This window comes from Schistocerca cancellata, chromosome 5 (assembly GCF_023864275.1).
Source record: "Schistocerca cancellata isolate TAMUIC-IGC-003103 chromosome 5, iqSchCanc2.1, whole genome shotgun sequence".
Lineage (NCBI taxonomy): Eukaryota > Metazoa > Arthropoda > Insecta > Orthoptera > Acrididae > Schistocerca > Schistocerca cancellata.
In genome coordinates, this window is record NC_064630.1 from 507,294,528 (window position 1) to 507,319,011 (window position 24,484).

Genomic DNA, 24,484 nt, shown 5'->3' on the forward strand with positions numbered 1-24,484 from the left:
ACCATTTTCTCAGAGTATTTTCTGAAATATTCTGCCATGTCTCAGCAGCCAAATTAACAACATCCTTCACATTGGTCTTTTTTATTTTGTCCACTAAAGGAATGCTATAATCTTGGATCAGCATTCTTAAAAATCAGTTTTAATGTTTGCAGTACACCCTGGTCCATCAGCTGTAGAAGTGATGTAACATTCGGTGGCAAAAACTTCGCCAAAATTTCTCCATCACATAATTCCTCAGTGCTGGGGTGAGATGACGCATTATCAATCAAAAGGATTGCATGTGGAGACAAATGATTTTCCTGAGATAACCATCAAACAGAGGGAACAAACTCACCATGAAACCATTCTTTGAACAGCTTACCATCCATCCATGCTTTTTTCTGGTTGTGATAATATACGGGCAGGGACTTCATGTTGCAGTTTTTAAAAGCTCTGGGCCTAGCAGATTTGCTGATCAGCATTAAAGGCAGCTTGTGATTACCAGCAGCTTTGCTGCACACTAATAAAGTCACATGATATTTGCACATTTTAAGACCAGGAGCATGGTCTTCTGCTTTTGATGCCAGGCTTTTTGTTGGCAATGCCATAAAATTAAGGCCAGTCTTGTCAGCATTGTAAATATGTTGGGAGAGTACTTTCCCTCTCTTATCATTTTTTCAAACACGTCCAAGTATTCCTTCACTGCATGGTGGTCAGAAGAAAGCTTGTCTCCAGTAATTGTTAGCTGATGGATTCCATGACTTTTTTTAATCTGCCCAACCAACCCGTACTCACACTAAAAGACTCATCACCTTTCATTAACTTGTTGAGGCAAACGCTTTCTCCCAAACCAGTGCTCCACCCAGAGGAGTTCCCCTTTCTACTTCTTCATAAACCAAAGGAAAAGAGCTTCATCCACTTTATTGTACTGGGACTGTTTCAAAGTCTGCCGAATTTTTAGTGTTTTTCCCCGAAGACCTTGGACAGGACTTTTCAAGCTTCACTCGGTTCTTCTTCCAATCACAAATGGTTGCCAGATTAGATACATTCTCACCATTGTCTATCCGCTTCAAAGCATTCAGTTTTTCTTTGAGAGTTAACGCTGTATGTTTCCATTTACTCACTATGAAAATATGTACACCACTACACTTGAACGAATACAATACAACTGTTACGTGTGGCAGTGATTGATAGCTAACATAACCACGTGCTTTGTGAGCTAACTGGCAGTGCACTGACCTCAGACATTACAGAGGTCTCCACAATGTATAACAACAAGAGCAGGGAGTGAGAGTGAGCCATTGTTCCCACACTTGTCCCCAATTGTTACCATGGTGTACTTATTTATCTGCTTGGTATACTTCATTCTAGAAACTTGTCACCGTAACTCCGGTGAATCCGAACAAATCAGTAATCCGAACGAGATCCGGTCCCAAATACAGATGTTATACAAAAGTTGGAAAGATTAGAAAATGCTCCTTTTTTGTGCAATTACAATTTAAATTTACATTAAGCATATTTGACACATGTTCATATTGTGAAAGGAATCTTCACTGGTTGAATAGAAATGCTTTATAAAGCTATTCTAAGAGAACTGCATGTAGGAAAATTATTAGAAGACCTACAATATTTGCATTAAACTTGCAGAAATATTTGAAATTGATATTTCACTTTATAACAAAATATACATTGTAATGGAGCTTCTGGCACTTTCTTTATTATTCACAACATCCTTTTTCCTGCTACATTAGTTCTGCAAGGTGTACTAGAGAGCATCTGTCAAAACTGTAAAGTGGGAGAGAGGTGTGGCAAATTGAAGCTGTGAGGGGGTCATGAAATCATGAATGGTGTGGAAATTGCTGTCAGTAGACAATTTTCCATTATAGTGTTAAGTAATTAATAAAATATGGACTTCCTTAGTAGAAAGCACCCATATCGATACTTTACAAAGAGTAATGCATGTGGGCTTTAAAATCGTTGTCCGATCTCTGCTTTCTTGTGCTTTTATGTGAATTATAAGAGGATTTATCCACATTATTGAACTTACTATTGTTTTTATGCAGACTGTTACTGATGGTGATTGATGTGAGTCTGGACATACTGCCACCGCATTGTACTGTGACTTAAATTAATAAATTATCTGTTGGAATCCAAGTACATTTGACTTCATAGTTGATTTTGGTTAAACTCTGTCACTAATACATGTATTAAAGTTTTAGTTTGGAGATAGATTCTCACTTATATGATTTAAAGAATCTGCAGTATATAGCTCAAAGCCTGATTCAGATATTAGTATTTTAATCATAATTTATGCAATAAATGTAATTTCCATTTTTTCCATTATTGCTTTTTTACAGTTTCCGTTTAACCTTAGCTCCTCTGTTATCAAAGAAAAGTATTATTTTTCTGTACTTCTTATATTTTTACATAATTAAATAATATTAGAGTAATTTGTATCATGAAAGACAAGGGATGACCTTTGGGTTCCATGGCTGCTCACACCCTTTCAAAATGCCAGCTATACCAAGACAGCAGCAGAAATAATGCAGTGGTGTTAAGCTAGTCTGGATGAATTATTTAGCTGCTTAATAACCATGGATGAGTGTTGGGTGTAACACTATGATCCTGAAACAAAGCAGCAAATAAGTGGATTTACCGCCAATATCACTGGACAAGGTGATGTTGAATGATTTTATCATGACTGCCATGGTGTGGTGCTAACAGATTATGCTTGAAGGGCAAACCATCACAAGAGTATAATACCAATATCTCCTGACAAAATTGTAGGAAGCTGTGAAGATAAAGCTCATGGGAAGCTGTGAAGATAAAGCTCATGGGAAGCTGTGAAGACAAAGCTCATGGGAAGCTGTTCAAGGGGTCGTTTTCTGCTTCACAACAATACACCAGCTCACACATGCTGCTTCTTTGGACTGTCGAATTTTGTTTGGCCCTCCATATGTTCCTGACATGGAACTCAGTGACTTACTCCTCTTTTCTGGGATGATGAAACCACAGTATGTTTTGCATTTTCAGGATAGTGATTTTTGAGGTGGAAGGTTTGCTGAGCAGCCAAAATACAGACTTTTAAAACAAAGGTTTCTGTCAAGTTATCCACTATTAAGGAAAATGTGTTGTAATAGAGGATAAATATGTAGAGATGGACTAACATTATCTACATCTACATCTACATCCATACTCCACAAGCCACCTGACGGTGTGTGGCGGAGGGTACCTTCAGTACCTCTATCGGTTCTCCCTTCTATTCCAGTCTCGTATTGTTCGTGGAAAGAAGGATTGTCGGTATGCCTCTGTGTGGGCTCTAATCTCTCTGATTTTATCCTCATGGTCTCTTCGCGAGATATACGTAGGAGGGAGCAATATACTGCTTGACTCTTCGGTGAAGGTATGTTCTCGAAACTTTGACAAAAGCCCGTACCGAGCTACTGAGCGTCTCTCCTGCAGAGTCTTCCACTGGAGTTTATGTATCATCTCCGTAATGCTTTCGCGATTACTAAATGATCCTGTAACGAAGCGCGCTGCTCTCCGTTGGATCTTCTCTATGTCTTGTATCAACCCTATCTGGTACGGATCCCACACTGCTGAGCAGTATTCAAGCAGTGGGCGAACAAGCGTACTGTAACCTACTTCTTTTGTTTTCGGATTGCATTTCCTTAGGATTCTTCCAATGAATCTCAGTCTGGCATCTGCTTTACCGACAATCAACATTATATGATCATTCCATTTTAAATCACTCCTAATGCGTACTCCCAGATAATTTATGGTATTAACTGCTTCCAGTTGCTGACCTGCTATTTTGTAGCTAAATGATAAGGGATCTTTCTTTCTATGTATTCGCAGCACATTACACTTGTCTACATTGAGATTCAGTTGCCATTCCCTGCACCATGCGTCAATTCGCTGCAGATCCTCCTGCATTTCAGTACAATTTTCCATTGTTACAACCTCTCGATACACCACAGCATCATCTGCAAAAAGCCTCAGTGAACTTCCGATGTCATCCACCAGGTCATTTATGTATATTGTGAATAGCAACGGTCCTATGACACTCCCCTGCGGCACACCTGAAATTACTCTTACTTCGGAAGACTTCTCTCCATTGAGAATAACATGCTGCGTCCTGTTATCTAGGAACTCCTCAATCCAATCACACAATTGGTCTGATAGTCCATATGCTCTTACTTTGTTCAATAAACGACTGTGGGGAACTGTATCGAACGCCTTGCGGAAGTCAAGAAACACGGCATCTACCTGGAACCCGTGTCTATGGCCCTCTGAGTCTCGTGGACGAATAGCGCGAGCTGGGTTTCACATGACCGTCTTTTTCGAAACCCATGCTGATTCCTACAGAGTAGATTTCTAGTCTCCAGAAAAGTCATTATACTCGAACACAATACGTGTTCCAAAATTCTACAACTGATCGACGTTAGAGATATAGGTCTATAGTTCTTCACATCTGTTCGACGTCCCTTCTTGAAAACGGGGATGACCTGTGCCCTTTTCCAATCTTTTGGAACGCTACGCTCTTCTAGAGACCTACGGTACACCGCTGCAAGAAGGGGGGCAAGTTTCCATGGTCATAGTCTGGTTTTTTCAAGGCAATATTTAAAACTTTATGTTCACCCCCAACAGAATCCAGATGAAGAGTATCTTCAAAGATGAGACTGAAAGTAACTAACCATAAAAGAGAATCACATGTTATTCACTTAATTCTTGTGAAACAGTAAAGCAGGAGAGAGAAATGTCAACTACTCATAAGATTTATCTATCTGTTCACTTTGTTTGGTTTAAGTGCAATTAAGGGTAGCAGTTGAAGTGATAAAGTATCTTTATAAAGCTGTAAGTAATAGTTTATGATTATTGTCATGATTATTTTTGTGTTTCACAAACATCTTTATCTATAGTTTCATTTTGCATAAAGTGTACCGCTCTTATATATCATTCTCTTCTCTGTTATGGTAGAAGATGTACACAAAGATAATAATACTTTTTGTTAGTTTGTAACTGTGTTGAAATACACCTATCACTTAAGTATAGTATGTAATTCTTCAGGTGTATCCACTGATCTGCTGACACCTTGAGGTGTCTGGTGTTCTGCCAGATATCAGTGTCGTCCATCCACAATGTTTTGACTACGTGATATATCTGAATCAGGTATTATTTGTGACTGTTTGTCGAGTGGAATGGGTCCAGTAGTTAAATTTACTGCCTTTCCCCTCCATGGTCAATTCTAGGTGCTTTGTCTGTGGCCCATCCCCCCCTAGGAATGTACTGAGATTTTCCACCTTTGGTATGGCCCACCTGGCTGTGAGCTGGAATGCAGATTTTGGTCCAATTCTACTTCAGGATTGGCACACTGGTCCAACAACATAGCACCATCTTGTGGCCAGATGCACCAGACCAAAGATGGAACCCCTCAGTTCATTTTTTGTGGGAACTGATCATATGCAAAGTGTCTAGAACTGGCCAAGGAAGGGGTTGGGAGTAAGTATAAATACTGGACTTGTTCCATTCGATGGACTTTCTCAGGTATCATCTGATGAAGATGAGTCACATCATTAAAATGTTGTCCGTGGACATCACTGATATCTGTCAGAGTACCTGGCACCTTAAAATGACAAAGTGTAGTATGGTTTTTCTGTCAGTGTTATGTATGTATGTATGTATGAGGAACCTCGTTGTCATTACTCTCATTTTTCAGTTTCTACTTACTTCTCACTGATATAACTGGCTATCAAATTTCTTTAGTATACTCCTGTAATTTATTTTAACAGTGTACATCTGTGACACAGTCTTCCTGCATTTCCAAATATCAGTCTTTTTGCTTTCATTTGACTGTGCTTATGAGCTACCCTGGTAATCACATCACTGTATTTATTTCTTCCATGCATAATTTTAAGCTGTCTGTTATGAAGAAGCAGAAGACAGAAGAAGCATCTTCCCCCCCCCCCACTCTCTCTCTCTCTCTCTCTCTCTCTCTCTCTCTCTCTCTCTCTCTCTCTCTCTCTCTGTCCTTCTGTTATCAGTTTCATACACCTGTTTGCCCAGATTGTTCCACATAATTTATTGCTGCAAATAAAATACCCTTTCCTGCTAAAAGTGTACCAGCTTTTAACAACTCTTAATATGCAATGCATCCAAATATAAAATTATCGGTTCCACACATTAGAGACTTACAGAAAACATTTTTGTGATGGATGCCACAATAATTTATTTGAATATCTATCACTCTGCTCATTAAAGTTTTCATTTTTTTATTGTGGTATTGTGGTGAAGTACTTACTAGTTTGAGATGTGAGTTTCTTTTTAGTACCTTCTGTCTAGAGAATATTTCCTAACACATTTGTTTCAGTATATATGAAGATAGTAACTGTTCTTGAAAGAACAGATACCATTGATGACCATGCAGCTTCTCTAGAATAAATGATAATTAATTGAAACCCTTAGCTGCCGACAGGTGTTGTTGATATATCTTGATGGGGACAGCTGAAAATGAGTGCCCTGACATTTGTTTCAGTAATTACAAAATAGATGTAATCCTCATATACACTGGAGAGCCAAAGAAACTGGTACCTGCCTAATATCGTGTAGGACCCCATGACATGGTATGGGCTTGAATAATGTCTGAAGTAGTGTTGGAGGGAATTGACACAATGAGTCCTGCAGGGATGCTCATAAATCCATAAGAGTACGAGGGGATGGAGATCTTTTCAGGACAGCACTGTGCAAGGCATCCCAGATATACTCAATAATGTTCATGTCTGGGGAGTGTGGTGGCCAGCTGCAGTATTTAAACTCAGAAGAGTGTTTCCGGAGCCACTCTGTAGCAACTCTGGACATGTGGGGTGTTGTGTTGTCCCACTGGAATTGCCCAAGTCCTTCGGAATGCACAATGAACATGAATGGATGTAAGTGATCAGACAATATGTTTACGTACATGACAACTGTCACAGTCATATCTAGATGTATCAGGGGGACCATATCACTCCAACTGCACATTCCTCACACCATAACAGATCTTCCCCCAGCTTCAACAGTCCCATGCTGACATGCAGGATCCAGTGAAACAATGTCCGAGTGGATAAAAGTGTCACTAAAAGGTAATCCCTTGTCCACTAAAAGAATAACAAACTCCGTAAAATCTGTCACATTTTGCGATAAAAACAAATACGACATTTTGCAATAAACAAAAATAAACAAACAATAAACAAAAACCGACGTGTGTGACAAAGAAGAAAGACTCAAAAGTCGACGTCTTTGGAGACAGTCACGCCAAAGGAATTTCTCAAGAACTGCAAGTAAATAGTATATCAACAACAGTCACAGGCATGGTTAAACCAGGTGCTGGTTTCAAAGAAGTGACGAAAAACATCGTAAAATATAACTATGACAAGCAGGACATTGTTGTAATCTGTGCAGGAGCTAAAGACATTTACGAAAACAATGCTATGAAAATGTATAAACAGCTCTTGAGTCTTTTGCTAGTACTGTCAAATACAAACATTTTACTGGTGAACTTTACCCACAGGCATGATTTACCTGAATGGTCATGTGTGAATAAGGAAATTCACAGAATTAATGCGAAACTTAAAAGTAGTTGTAGGCTGTTCAGCAATGTGAAATTAATTGACTCAAGCACACTTGACAGAGAATGTTTTACGAAACGTGGGCTTCACCTTAACAGAAATGGAAAGGCCAGTTTAGGAAACTTAATAAGGGAAGCAATTAAATGCAATTACAATGTGATAGCCACTGAACTGGGATGGTATAAATCTCCAATAGCAGAAACACCAGCAAAAACAGGAGCAGCACGCAAATGGACCATCCAAAAAACAGTAGCAACAGAGGAACCGACTACTGAACCAACATTAGCAGCAGCAGAACTAACAACAGAAGCAATAGTTACAGCATCAAAAACCAACCAACCAGAATCATTAGCAGTCACAGCAGCATCAGAAGCAGTAGTTCCAACATCAATAACCAAGCAACCAGAATCACTGGCATTCACCGCAACAGCACACAGCAGCAGCAGTGGTAATAGGAGCAGTCATCATACCAGAAGAAGGCAGCCACCCTTGAGAAGCCAGGATTTTTGCTGGGGCAAAGCAGTGAACAACAGCACATAACAGTGAAAGAGATAAATGCTTGCAAGCAGAGGAATCTACAACAAGGATTTTTGGTACCCGGCCTCAGTTACAAGACTAACATAAGGCAGATACCTTCAGATACACCAACTTCCAAGTCTAACTGGCAACAGACTCATCTCCACTGTCATCAACAGAAGAATAACCATGCCACCAGCTCATCTAAAGGATTTTTTAGTATCAGGTCTAAAGGGAAAGGCACCACCAAGATAAGCGAAAACAAATGCCTAACAGTGTTTCACCAAAACATTCAAGCCATAAAGAACAAAGCACAACAGCTAGAAATAGAATTGGAAAATTTTGATAGCCAAATTTTGTGTATCACTGAACACTGGTGCAAAGGGAAGGAAATTGAACACATTGCATTAGCCTCATTTGACCTTGCATGTTACTATAGCAGAATCTCAATGAGTGGTAGAGGTTCATTTATCTACGTAAAAAAAGGTATGCCATTTAAAGTTAGATATGATCTTTTAGATCTAGGTGAGGACAAACATTTCGAACTTTCTACTGTTGAAATGATAGGACCTGGCATAGCAAAAAAATTAGTCATATTTTGTGTGTACCGCTCTCCCAGTGGAGACATTGATATATTCTTCTCAAAACTGAATCAAAGCTTAGACAAGGTTTCTGGACCAAAAGCAAATGTAATTATCTGTGGTGACTTAAACATTAATATGATGAAGCCTGATAAGGCTAGCAACATATATGTGAATATTCTAAGCTGCTATGGAATATCCTCCCTTGTTAATTATCCAACTAGAATAACGAAAGAATCCTCCTCATCTATAGGTCATGTAGCTACAGATATTGATAGTAAAAAATGTCATATTGTTGTCCAAAACCTGGGCCTATCAGACCACCTCTGCCAGATCTTAAAAACTAACATTCATGTAGAAACTCCTCCTAAACTTTGTACATACAAAAGAATGTTTTCCAAATCAGCCCTGTATCAGTTTAAATCCCAGTTAGAATATGAAGATTGGAGCGAAGTCTTTGCAGAAACCAATGCAAATCAGAAATTTATCAAGTTCATGTCAATTTTTAAACTCAGATTTGAAGAGATGTTTCCCAAAACTCTTTATCAAATTAAAACTACAAAGAGAAATCAATGGGTGACTACAGGTATCGAAAAATCCTCAGAAACTCTTAGATATCTCAACTCCATAAAAAATAATCAATCTAACCCAGAAGTTCTGCAATTCTACAAAAAGTACAGGAAAATATACAGAAAGGTGTTGCTAGCCGCAAAAAAACTTTCAAACAACAAAATATTACTTAGCTGAAAACAAGAGCAAAGCAGCCTGGAACATCATCAAACAGGAAGCATCTAACTCTGCTAAAAAGGACCTCAATTCACATATTAAAAACAAAGATGTACCAGTAGGTAACCCTAAAAAATTAGCTGATTTTTGTAAACTCATATTTCAGTAGTATTGCAAAAAAAAAAAAAAAAAAAATTACAGCAGAAATTTCCAGATACGTATGATTTACCTACTCAGAACCAGCCAACAAATTCAATGGTGCTCTTGCCAACTACAGAAAGGGAAGTGGCACTAGTAGTACACCAACTAAAACATAAAACTTCAGTAGGACTTGATGAAATCCCAGTCTGCATAATTAAAGATTGTACAGACGTAATTAATGAATCTTTCGAATCTGGATACTTTCCGGAGTACCTAAAACAAGCAAAAGTTATACCTATCCTTAAAAACGGAGATGTGGAAAATGTAGAGAACTACAGGCCGATATCTATACTGTCTATCATTTCTAAAATAATAGAAATACTAGTCAAAAAGAGACTGCTAAATTACCTGAATAAATATAATCTTCTTTCCAGTGACCAATTTGGTTTTAGGCCCGGAAAAGGCACACAATCTGCTATAGCACAGTTCACTAAAGTAATTTTAGAAGCACTGGACAAAGGTGAAAATGTAAGTGGTATCTTTTTAGACTTGTCCAAGGCCTTTGATACAGTTGACCACAAAATCTTACTTCATAAATTAGGGCAAATAGGAATAAGAGGTGTGACAAAGAAGTGGTTCAAATCATACTTGGAAAACAGAGTTCAACGAGTTGAGATATCACAAGTTTCAAACAATTCCACCTGTCTGACCCAGAAAATGTGAATATAGGCGTCCCACAGGGAAGTGTATTAGGCCCAATATTGTTTCTTATATACATTAACGACTTCCCACAAAGTATCAGACATGGAGAAAAAATACTTTTTGCTGATGACAGCAACATAGTAATAACAGGTGAAAATCCAACACAACTGTCAGAAAGAGCAAACGAGGCTCTCAATGATGTCCACAACTGGTCATTAAAAAATAAAGTAACCCTAAATGTAAAGAAAACTAACTATATTAACTTCCAATTGAACAAAAAACACAATGCCACTAGAATAAAAGTTAATAATAATGAATTAGAATGTGTAACAAGTACCAAATTCTTAGGGATGAATGTAGACAGCCAACTGAAATGGACAAACCATGTCAACATTTCGGCAAAGAAATTATCCACAGCATGCTATGCTCTTAGAATCCTTGCACCAGTAAGCAATAATACCTGTCTTAAAATAACGTATTACGGATATCTACACTCAGTCCTCAGCTATGGGATCATGTTTTGGGGAACAAGTGCCAGTAACATACAAACTGTGTTCAAAGTACAAAAAAGAGCCATAAGGATAATAACAAACAGCAGCAACAGGGCCCACTGTCTAGAATTATTTAGAGATCTAGGAATTCTAACTGTTTCTTGTGAATATATCTTTCAGAACATAATGTTCATTAAGAAAAATCTCAACATGTACAACACAAATAGCCTAATACATGACCATGAAACAAGAGCTTGTCACCACCTCCATCTAGATAGAAAGAACAAGGCAAAGACGCAAAAAAGTATATTTTATAATGGGATAAAACTGTATAACAAATTACCACAAGAAATTAAAGAAATAAATGAGCCCCTCACTTTCAGACAAAAGCTTAAAACCTTTTTAGTAAGTAAAAGTTATTATACTGTAAAAGAATATTTAACATAGATGTAGATTATTAGCAACATATGACATTATCACCAAAATATTATGTAATTATAAATGTGTGTATGACTAGTTATAAAAACTACACAAAATATGAGAAACCTGTTTCATTGTAAATGTAAATGTGTGCTCATGTGTTGTAAACTGATGACATCCATACAATATTTATTGTTCCATGGATGAATAAATAAATAAAAAATAAATTGATTCATGAGGTTGTCTCCATACCCGTACACATCCACCTGATCAATACAATTTGAAATGAGATTCATCCAACCAAGCAACATTTCCAGTCATCAACAGTCCATTGTTGGTGCTGGCGGGCCCAAGTGAGATATAAATCTTTGTATCATGCAGTCAGCAAGAGTACACAAGTCACGAGTGGGCCTTCTGATCTGAAAGCCCATATCAATGATGTTTCTTTGAATGGTTCAAATGCTGACACTTGTTGATGGCCCAGCATTGAAATCTGCAGCAATTTTCAGAAGGGTTGCTCTTCTGTCATCCTGAATGATTCTATTCAGTTGTCGTTGGTCCTGTTCTTGCAGGATCTTTTTCTGGCAGGAATGATGATGGAGATTTGATATTTTACCAGGTTCCTGATATTCACAGTACACTCGCGAAATGGTCATATGGAAAAATCTCTGCTTCATCACTACCTTGGAGGTGCTATGTCCCATCGCTCATGCGCTGACTATAATATCATGTTCAAACTCACTTAAATCTTGATAACCTGCCATTTTAGCAGCAGTAACCGATCTAACAACTGTGTCAGACACTTGTTGTCTTATACAGTCATTGCCGACCACAGCATCATCTTCTGCCTGTTCACATATCTCTGTATTTGAATATGCTTGCCTATACCAGTGTTTTTGGCACTTCATTGTATATGCTGTTACCTGTGTTGTAAAACATTTTGGTGCACTGTTTGGATAAATTATTGCTTTCTGTTCATCTTATCATATTAGTAAAATGTTTTTATCTGCTAATCTCTTACCAGACGTAGATTTCCAGATGCCATCGAATATGATGAAATTTTATGGTTGTGCGGCACCTAGACAGGGTGCAAGTAACTCATTCAGGCCCACAAGTGTAGCTGCTGTTTGGAGTGCTATTCGCAGCTGTTGAAGGATGCATGTCATAGAATTCACACTGTAAACTTGGTGATCGAAGAAGTTGCAAAGTGATTCAGCAGACTTGAGACTTGTTGGGGGGGGGGGGGGGGGGGGGGAGGAGGAAGAGGAGAGGAAACATTTTAAAATCTTGGTCATACTCTACAATACAATGGAACTTTTGGCCATATAGCAGTGCACATTATATTGCTGATACCTGAGTAACAACTTCTCTGTGTTCATATTTGCCACTGTCTTCATAGCATTATTTACCATTTGCCCTTTACTTCCTATCAAAGAACAAGGAAAATATGTGTGGCTTGATACTTCATACAGAGATGTGTTCTATATAGCTCAGATTTTAATTTTACTTGACTACTACTAATTCTACATAATATTTTTTATCTTTTACTACATTAATATGAATATTAATGTTGAAATGCATGAAAAGAGTCATCTTTTGCTTTCTGATAGTGTAATGGTACCTGTAATGGAAGGAGTAAAGGTAACAACTCCCTCTATAGCTGAGACCTTGATTTGTTGATAGCACAAGCTGCATTTCCAGCACAGTGTGGTTGCCTGGGACGTAGTAACCATGCAGGTGTATGTGTATTCTAGAAGAATTCTCCCAAAGGCACAGCAGTCTCCTTAGTATTGTTTATGCGTGTATTGACTACTCGAAGTCTCACCTATACAGTGAGTTGTTTCCTTCCCCCCCCCCCCCCCCCCCCACCCCCCTCCCCACCCCCCTGCCTCAACCTTTTTTTTATTATTTGTATTATACTAAAGCTTTTTCTTTACTGTAGTGGTATCTTAATAGGTGCACAAGATTTTGTGGCAGCACAGGCTTAAAATTTTTCACTTCATAACCAATGTAGTGCTTCTTATCAACCATCACAATTAATGTTAACTACTGTGGGTGTAAAATTTCTCCCACATCTCAGCTGCCATTGCATCAGATTATTTTCATATTTGGTTCTTGTCTTCCTAGAGTTAATTCATACAGTCTTCTAGTAAACAAATTAAGGGAGGAATATTAATGTTCAGTTAGTTAGCAAGCAAAATAAAAAAAAGTTTATGTGCCACTTACATATTTAGGTATGGCAGATAAGGAGAGAAATCATTGTGTCTTTTATATACATTGTCTTCCAAGGGCAATTATCCAGGCAAAACAGCAATAATTGAAACTTCTGTCAGCAAATATAGAGCAACAACATTTTTAAAAAGAAAAAAACTTCATACATGATCAACGTACCCACTTTTACACTGCATTTTTTCTTTTTTTTTTAATTTCTTGTGAATTTATGTACACTTTTGGAAATTTTAACTTGAGTGTTTGAGTCAGAACCTCATTTCATAATTTTCAGTGTGACCTATATTCCTGGTGAGGCTGCCATAGCCTATAGAAAATCATTGCTGCAAACTGAAGTGAGCACCGTTCCCATCAAACATATTACACAGATATCCCCCAGGTATGTATTGCCAAAAAGAATTCAGAACTCTTATAAATGTTTCAGTTATAATCTGCTTTTGTGTGGGTGACATAATTTCCAGAATTGGAATACTAGTTATCACTGTGCATTTAGTTGATGGTGGAGTATTTACATAACAGTATGTGACAGTGTTTCACAAGGAGTTTTAGCTGTTATTAATCACATTCTGACAAAAATAGTTTCATTCTTACACACTCCATGTTAGTAAATGTATTCATATGTTTCCTAGTGCATTAATAACTGTGTGATGTATTTTGCAATGAAAATGAAAACACTGTTATTATCTCAAGAGATGTTTCTTGTGAGCTTTATTTTAAAATTACTTCATGTTAGAAATTTTTTTTGCACCCTAGAAATGATATTAGTAAAAATTATCCATTACAGCAAATACTTGCAGTTGGGAAAACAGTTCATATGGTTACAAATTGCTGTAGATAATTACTCTAAATTACTTCAGTTAGTATTTCAGGTTCTGTCTACAACCCTTGTGTCCTCTTTTTAAATATTCTTAGAGGTTTGTAGAGATTTAAGTAAAGTTTCTTGTAGAAAAATAAAACTTAAATAACAATTTAGAAGCATTCATTTCATTGTTTTCTGTATGTGACTCATTTTGATCTGTTCTGTTAGTTCTGAACCTTTCTTGCCAATTAAAGTTGTGTGCTAGATCTGATCTTGAACTCAGAAGCCAGCAAGATTCCAGATTAAGTCCTGGTCTAGTCCATACCAGAAAGTTTCAAAGTGGTGCAGTCTGCTACATCAAGAAAGATGCATTCTATTTTTGTGATGTTATGTCAGGATGAGTCACTGCAATCTAGGGCTGTTTGATCGTGACATGCTTTCCAGCTTTTGTATTATTGAATATGAAGACACTGAGTTCTCACAACCAAGTTTTTTTATTGTTGCCACTATTCTCTGTTTATTGCTATATTTTTCCAGTTGCTGGCATAGCCCACCTTTGCTACCATTGAAGGGGCAAACTTACCAAAGTACTGTCAGTTTATTAACTTGTCAAGAGAGTGTTTTTTGGCATTGTGACAATTCTATGTGGCTTGACACAATAATGCACCATGTCTTTGATCAGATTTTATTCACAAATAAGTATCTTTCATCACAGATTTCAAAAATAGCTGCACACAGTACTCTGAGCTGGTAATGGGCTCACTTGTATCTAAATAATTTCTCTCTTGATTATGTTTTTATTACTATCAATTCTCCTTCTTTCACAAGTACTGTGCAGTTATGAACTACAGAATGATAACACAAAAACTGTATTTTTTTAAGTAAATCACTAGTAGAGAAGTTTTTTTTATTTCATCCATTTTTCTTTGTTTCTGAAATGCTGCCACTTCTTTCCTTTATAACACAGAAATAATGTATTTGGTTATCATCTTCTTAATATATAGAAGAGAAATGCCTTAACTTGATTGAAAAATTTGTCTTATTAACTGTTTAGGAGTTGTTTTGAGAAGACCATGAGCCGTACAAAATAACAAATGAGTTTTACTTTGATAGCTTCTACCATTTAGTTCTCCCATGTGGCCCATAAACATGTAAACTTGCCAAACAGATTTTGTTTGGAGAATTGAACATTTATTCTGACTTGACAAACTCATGTGTAGTGAGTCATACTTACAAATCAGGAGAATATCATAGTAGATTGGGTGTAATTTGAATTTGTGTTTGTTGGTGCTACTGCAATTGATCAGATCTTCTGCTAGTGAGGTATTTCTCCTTTCACAAAAGTGGAAATACAGAGTTCCAAAATGCAGTTCATAGTGTGAAGCAGTAGTATCATACTGACCACTGTCACCCATTCACTACAAAATGCTGCTCTCCTTACAGCCTTGACCTCTTAGGTAAATTGGCCTATTTCCTCTAAACCACAACTGCTTAATGCAAATACTGTTGTTGTTGTTGTTGTCTGGACATCATGACAGTATCCTGTTGACCTTGTTGTGAAAGAATTTTTAAAGTCCCAAACAATGTCTCCAAAACACATTGTTGTGCATATATCTGATGCAGCAGAATTCTCCCTTAAAGTAATGATATCCTTTGCTGTTGATTCCTACAGCACAGAGCTGTACGTATGTGGGCCAAAGTCATTTTGTGTTATCCTTTCAGCAAATTACAAGCAGCAAAAACTAATTACCTTGGTTCTCCATGAGCCAGTGCTGATAATGTAGAAGCATAGCATTTGCAAACTTGATTTCTGCATTTTACTATAAATCTGTTGTTGTTCATATATTTATTTATTTGGGGAGGGGTAGAGGGGGGAGAGAGTTGTGTGTCCAACATTTGCCACTTATATTTCAGCTCAAAGCTTGTGCCTTCAGTTATGATCTGTGCTAATGAATATATTTCATATGTAACTGAAAATTTTCTGCAGAAAATATAATTAACTTTCAGTTACATATTTTGGTACTTTCAACATTAAGGAGACAGTTATCACACCATTAGTTTGTGACAATTTAATTTCTTTTATGTTAATGTGACATTCAGAGACAATGTTTTTTTGTTGTTGATGCAGCTCTCCATGGTATTCTCTTCTATACAAGCCTCTTCATCTCTGAGTAATAACTGTGACCTGCATTCATTGTATCTGCTTGCTGTATTCAAACCTGGGTTTCCCACTACAATCTGCCCCCCCCCCCCCCCCCTGCTCCTCCTTTCCACAGCTCTCTCCACTACCAAATGAAGTACCCTTTGATGCCTCAGGATGTGTCCTCACAATCAATTTCTTCTTTTAGTCAAGTTGTACCATAAATTTCTTTTATTCCAGTTTGATTTAGTACCTTGTCTGTAGTTATTTGAGCTACCCATCTAATATACAGCATTAGTCTATGTCACCACATTGCAAAAGCTTCTATTTTCTTGTCTAAACAGCTTATTGTCCATGTTTCACACTCCAAATACCTTCAGAGAAGACATCACAACACTTAAATTTATTTTAGATGTTAACAATTTTTTCTGTTTCAGAAATACTTTCCTTGATATAGCCAGTCTGCATTTAACTTCCTCTTTACTTTGACCATCGCCAGTTATTTTGCTCCCAAACAGCAAAAATTGTCTTCTACGTTTAGTGCCTCATTACCTACCCATATTGCCTCAGCATCATCTGATTTAATCCATCTACATTCCATAAATCTGGTTTTACTTTTCTTGGTATACATTTTATAATATCTTTTCAAGACTGTCAATTTTGTTCAGCTGCTCTTCCAAGTCTTTTGCCATCTTTGACGGAATTACAGTGTCATCAGCAAATCTAAAAGTTTTTATGTCTGCTCCCTGAACCAAAATTTCTTTTCCAAATTTCTCCTTGGTTTACTTCGCTGATTGCTCAGTGTATAGGCTGAGTAACATTGGGGATAGGCTATGACCCTGTCTCACTCCTTTCTCAATCACTACTACCTTTTCGTAACTGTCTTCCCTGATAACCGCAATGTGGTTTGTGTACAAGTTGTAAATCACATTTTGTTCCCTGTATTTTATCCCCAATACCATCAGAATTTCAAAGAGTGTATTCCAGTCAAAATGGTCAAAAGCTTTCTCTAAGTCTATAAACACATCAAGCATAGGTTTCCCTTTCTTGAACCTATCTTCTAAGTCTTAAGGTGAGTATTGCCTTAAATGTCCCTACATTTCTCTGGAATTAAAACTATCCCCAAGGTAGGCTTCTACCAGTTTTTCCCATTCTTCTGTCACTAATTGTTGTTGGTATTTTCCAACTGTGACTTCTTAAACTGATAGCTGTGTAGTACTAACACTTCTCAGTGCCTGATTTCTTTGGAACTGGAACTATTACATTCTTCTTGAAGTTTGAGGATATCTTGCATATCACATGTATCTTGCACACTGGTTGGAATAGTTTTGTGATGGCTTGTTCTTCCAAGGATCTCAGTAGTTCTGAGGCCAAGTCATTTACTCCAAGGGCCTTGTTTCAACTTAGGTCTTTAAATACTCTGTCCAATATTTCTCATAGTATCATATTTCCCAACTCATTGTCATCTGCTTCCTCTTCCCTTTCTGTAACATTGCAGTCAAGTTTGATTCACTTGTATAGGCCTTCTATATACTCCTTCCAACCTTGCTTTCTTTCTTTGTATTGGTTTGTCACCTGTCTTCTCCCGCTTATGCATGCCTCTACAGCCTTTCATTTTTCAACCATACCTCACTAATTCCCACTATGTCTGCCTTCAGCTTATCCAATTCATATTTTAAATTCACTAAGATACCCACCCAGATAAGGGATCTAATGTTCCACACTGTGACCTGCAGAATGCCAGTTATATTTTTCATAATGGCAGCTCCTCCTGAGTTGTCCACACCCAGAGATCTGAATGGAGGACTATTTTACTTCCAGAATGTTTTGAACATTAGATGCCATCATCATTAGACCACACAGTAGAGTCGCATGCTCTTGTTTACAGTATCAGTACTGCAATGCCATGTTGGCTAATGTTACAAGGCCAGATGAGTCAATAATCCAAACTGATGCCCCTGCCACTACTGGTAAGGCTACTGACCACTTTGTAATCTTTGGGTTAGTCTGGCATTTCCACAGGTACTGCTCCATTATGGTTGCACCTATGGTAGAATTATCTGTATTGTTGAGGCTTGCTTCCTACCCTACACTGGAAAGGCACATGGTAACAGCATCTATATTCCAAATGTAACACAGCTATTAGGTCATGATATTATGAGAAGAAAAGTTGTTACTCACCATGTAGTGGAGATGCTGAGTCGCAGATAGGCACAACAAAAAGACTCACAATTATAGCTTTCAGCCACTAAGGCCTTCGTCAACAATAGACACACATATGCGCACGCACACACACTCACACAAACACAACTCACACACATGACCGCAGTCTCAGGTAACTGAAACCTCAGTATTAGATCATGAGATGTTTAAGCATATAATGCCTCCCTTTCACCTGTATGGTCCATTGTCAAATAATGTGCTGCATAGTATAACTTGAATTTATGAGGAAGTGTGGCAGGTATACATGAAATATTTCTTTAAAAGTGTGAATGGCATGCATCACTGATTTACTTTACATCTGAGGCAATTTTTAACCAAATGTTCATTAACTTGTAGAAACAGAGTCTATACTCTTTCATTCCTACAGATTATTTGGCTTTAACTTGGATGAGACTCTGTTTATCTGCAGTGAACAGAACACTATTTTCAAAGCGGTGGTTCATGTTTACATTGCTTTCTTCACTTGCACATAACAGCTTAATGCTATTGATAGCAATGTTACAGGCTCATAATTGGTTATAGTTTGCACATGTTATAGTGCACACCATATATAAGAGCAGAATAATTAAACTAAGTTGTAATATGGTTGCATCTAGTTTGGTACAGATGGGGAGTATCTATACTATACGTTGCTGAAGTACTGCAGTGATTAAATAAAGTAAGTAATGACAGAACAGCAGCTTTTTAAAGCCAAGCCTATTGAAAGTTTCTTACTTACTTGAATGTTTAGTATGTGCATGATAAGGATGAGGATGGCATATGCAACCTATAGAAGAAATACCAGAGTAGGACAAGTAGCTGAGGTACAATGCTGTAGGACTTCTAGGTGAACCACCAGCAATTAATATTACTATTCCTTTCTTCATTTTTGTGGCTGATGGATACAGTGGTTAGATAATTCCTGTAGTTTTGTTCTTTTCTGTTTATGCTACTGTACAAGAACAGACTATTTCAAAGAATATCAGATTTAATGGTTGCCCTTTTCTCAGAGGATCTGTGATCTTATTCACGAAGTCAATTAAAACTAATGTTCTTTATTTATGTTTTACATCAACTTAAAGGGACTGATAATCAGTGAACACATCAAGAAGTCAAAAATTAATGCAGAAAAGTTACTGACATGATGTGTTTGTTTTTAGAAATAATATAAATGTAATTATAATACTGTTAAAGATAATATAAACAGTTATGAAGTAAACAAAAATGTTTTAAATTCTGTTGGACATGATATGGAAATAATTTATTGCTAGTGATCTGTGAAATCAGCTTGCACTACACACAGAGCAATTCCTTGATATTAATTTCATTATGCAGAGATGTAGTCATTAAAGACCCAAGTTTCACTGTCTGAACCAGTGAATAACTAATGCTCACTAGAATTTATATTGCACAATGTACGTATTGCCAGGAATAACCAGAATTGTTGGAGTAATTAAACATGGGTATGTTTCACAGTTCCAAATAGCTCACATAATAACATAAGATATTCCACAATCATATCCACATGGTACATAGATTCTCATTAAAAGTTTGAAAATTGTTACTATATCTCTTAACATGATAGTTTAAAAAGTGCACAGTAGTATGGTATTTCTGCCTAAAGTGGTGATAGATTGCATTATCTGTGATAGATTGATTATAATCGATAGTCCTCCATATAATTACAGGTTTTCCTTCTATTTCAATATGTTGTATTGTGACATTAAAGTAGGCTTGATGTATTCATACATTTGTGCTTATTACAATTCACAAAAGTCTGTTGTGCCCAATAGATGCCTCACTATTCACTCTCACTTCATAGATTTGCCTAGTGTATTTCACATGCAACTAATCACAATGTTATCACACATGCTCTCTCTTTCTGGCTATGCTGTAAAAACTATGCTTTATTTCCTGCATCCTTTGCACTACCAGGATATTTCCTGACTACTATCGGTAAGTAGGCTTCACATTAGTGTGCAAGCTTCATTTCACAGCATTTAACATTGTCACTTATCTTTACAATAGTTAAACAAATTATATGAACATATATCATAAACCTGAACTATCATATAGATTAAATAAGCATGCTGGTAAAATGCACAACATGCAGTGATTATCTGAAAAAATACACTCCTGGAAATTGAAATAAGAACACCGTGAATTCATTGTCCCAGGAAGGGGAAACTTTATTGACACATCCCTGGGGTCAGATACATCACATGATCACACTGACAGAACCACAGGCACATAGACACAGGCAACAGAGCATGCACAATGTCTGCACTAGTACAGTGTATATCCACCTTTCGCAGCAATGCAGGCTGCTATTCTCCCATGGAGACGATCGTAGAGATGCTGGATGTAGTCCTGTGGAACGGCTTGCCATGCCATTTCCACCTGGCGCCTCAGTTGGACCAGCGTTCGTGCTGGACGTGCAGACTGCGTGAGACGACGCTTCATCCAGTCCCAAACATGCTCAATGGGGGACAGATCCGGAGATCTTGCTGGCCAGGGTAGTTGACTTACACCTTCTAGAGCACGTTGGGTGGCACGGGATACATGCGGACGTGCATTGTCCTGTTGGAACAGCAAGTTCCCTTGCCGGTCTAGGAATGGTAGAACGATGGGTTCGATGACGGTTTGGATGTACCGTGCACTATTCAGTGTCCCCTCGACGATCACCAGTGGTGTACGGCCAGTGTAGGAGATCGCTCCCCACACCATGATGCCGGGTGTTGGCCCTGTGTGCCTCGGTCGTATGCAGTCCTGATTGTGGCGCTCACCTGCACGGCGCCAAACACGCATACGACCGTCATTGGCACCAAGGCAGAAGCGACTCTCATCGCTGAAGACGACACGTCTCCATTCGTCCCTCCATTCACGCCTGTCGTGACACCACTGGAGGCGGGCTGCACGATGTTGGGGCGTGAGCGGAAGACGGCCTAATGGTGTGCGGGACCGTAGCCCAGCTTCATGGAGACGGTTGCGAATGGTCCTCGCCGATACCCCAGGAGCAACAGTGTCCCTAATTTGCTGGGAAGTGGCGGTGCGGTCCCCTACGGCACTGCGTAGGATCCTACGGTCTTGGCGTGCATCCGTGTGTCGCTGCGGTCCGGTCCCAGGTCGACGGGCACGTGCACCTTCCGCCGACCACTGGCGACAACATCGATGTACTGTGGAGACCTCATGCCCCACGTGTTGAGCAATTCGGCGGTACGTCCACCCGGCCTCCCGCATGCCCACTATACGCCCTCACTCAAAGTCCGTCAACTGCACATACGGTTCACGTCCACGCTGTCGCGGCATGCTACCAGTGTTAAAGACTGCGAAGGAGCTCCGTATGCCACGGCAAACTGGCTGACACTGACGGCGGCGGTGCACAAATGCTGCGCAGCTAGCGCCATTCGACGGCCAACACCGCGGTTCCTGGTGTGTCCGCTGTGCCGTGCGTGTGATCATTGCTTGTACAGCCCTCTTGCAGTGTCCGGAGCAAGTATGGTGGGTCTGACACACCGGTGTCAATGTGTTCTTTTTTCCATTTCCAGGAGTGTATATATATATGTGTAAATGTTTCAAAATTATCTAGTAACACTTGCAACAAAAGGTCCAAAAACTGACAATTTTAAGTATAATATTAATACTAAGGAAAGTTCTGGCACAAAGTATATAATTTATGAGTTACAGAGACTGCTAGCTGAATAGCAGAAGTGTTGAGTTGTTGACAGGCACATGCTAAAGAGAACAAAAACTTTGCTGACTTTTGGAAGAAATCCTGTGACAAGTAGGAGTACAAATACACAGGCAAAAACAAAATGAATGTGTGTCTCAACACACACACACACACACACACACACACTCTCTCTCTCTCTCTCTCTCTCTCTCTCTCTCTCTGCATGCCTTAGGTACTATGTTGTGCTGGCTAGACAGACAATGCCATGACTGCAGTTCAGTATGTGGATGGGTGTGGGTGTTATGTCTGGTGGGGTGGTTAGACAGAGAAAGAGGCAGGAAGTGGGACAAAATATTGGGAATGAGTAACTAGTGGTTCAGATGAAGGCAGCAGGTTTTCAGGCTAGAAATGCAGGACGGAGAGATGGCAAGTGCATTGGCTAGGCATATGGCACACAGGTGCTGGAGCTAGTTTGGTTCAGCACACAAAGAAGATGATGTGGAGGCATGGATTGGGAGAGGGTGACAGGGCAGAGGAAGGGCAACTGTTGGGGAGGTGAAAGATGTGTAGGATGATGGGGAGGGTGGGGAGAATCTTGGATAGGATGTTCCTCATTTCCTGGCAAAATATATGAACCAGTTGCCAGAGCTTTGATTATCTATCATTGTCCCCAGAAATGAGGAAGACCCTACCCAAAATCCTCCCCATTCTCTCCATCCTCCCGCACATTCTTCACTTACATAATCCTCGTGGCCTCAATCTCTGCTAATCCAATGCCCCCCCCCTCCATGCACATACACTTTTGCTCATAGAAGGATTTCTTTCTATGGCTGCTAAAGTTTTCATTCTCTTTTGCGTGTGGAAGTCACAGCACATCTGCTGTTGAGTGATCTCGTTTACTCCTAATTAACTATAATATTAATATCTCTTTAATTCCAAAGTCTAAAATGAAAATCCAGAATGAGAAAATCATACACAGTAACGCACATACTAAAAGTAATGGCCTATTTAAAGAAAAATTGTATGCTTTTGTGGACAAACAGTTGTTTCTTAATTTAGTGTGCAGAAAAGGATGAATAGAAGAAAGTTTGGCAAGGAAGTGAAGGAAAGATGTGGTACTGATCTTTAAATAAGTTAAATACAGTATATTTTGCACCTGAATGGAAAATAAATTCTGTTAAGCCAAAACAAAAACAAAAGGTTGCAGGTTTTGGTAGTGTGTTGTAGAATCAGGAATAACGTGAATGGGCTCAGAGTAAAAGAGGAATAGATGTATCTGACTGGCTGGGAAAATATACTAGTATATAAGGAAATAAAAGCATATAATTATTGGTGTTATTTGGGAGAAAATATAAGATACTTTAGTTGTAAGGAAGGAAAAATGAGACTGTGTGGCCAGTACTTCAAGAAGAAGGGATGGAGAACAATAACTTAAAGTAAATTTCTTGGAATACAGGGTGTAGAGAGAGACGTGTGTGGAGATCAAGTTGTGATGCGTACAAATTGGAAATGTTTTGAATGAACTGGATGTAAAATGTGTTGCTATAAACCTACTGTTGTACCACAAAATAATTCCTAGTATTGTAGTATGTTGTGGACACCAGTTCACTCATAGTGTCCAAACAAATGAGGGAATTTAAGAAGTGTTTTAAGCAGTGTAAAGCCTTTGACAATTCAAGTGGCAGTGAAGTAGTACAAAAGTGACGTAGGTAAGAAAAGTAGATAAACTTCACTCAGATTCCAAGTTCTCATTTTCAGCTTTCTGTTCTCCCTCTCCTTTTCACTTCTTTAGTCACCACCTCTTAACTTTTTGCTGAATGTCTGTAACTCATTATGTCATCCACTCTTTGTCTATATTCTCCTCTGTTCCATTGTTCATTTATCATTATTTATTTTTACTATTAATTTACTTCTAAGTATTTCATTTTTTTCTCACTTCGTTGTTATGTTACATTACGTTAGCCATATCACTATCCCATTCATCTATACATGGAAAGAAGTAAAGTGGGTGTATTGTATTTAACTACAATAGAATGAAATAAGTTAACATTAGAAGTATTGTTGTAGTAAATGCTAATATTAACTACCATAAGCCTTAAACAGTAAGTTTTAAGAGTTTCTGTGAAGAATTTTTTAGTGGAGTTGTATCCTTTAATCTGTTCTTCAACTTCATCATGTTACCAATAAGATACTTGGTATGTTCTGGCAGTTTGCCGAACACATACGTTTGACTTCTTTCTGTATTAATATATTTTCTGTGCCCTTGAAGTCTTTGTAGAGG

General features: G+C 38.3%; 1 protein-coding gene across 1 annotated transcript in view; it reads left to right on the plus strand.

Moving 5' to 3' along the window:
• LOC126188636 (multiple PDZ domain protein) overlaps nt 1–24,484 on the plus strand; it is a 1,242,986-nt gene that overhangs the window by 43,467 nt on the left and 1,175,035 nt on the right. The window contains exon 5 of the mRNA XM_049930237.1: nt 13,664–13,768. Coding sequence (XP_049786194.1) covers nt 13,664–13,768 — 105 coding nt within the window. The remainder of the gene's footprint in view (nt 1–13,663; nt 13,769–24,484) is intronic.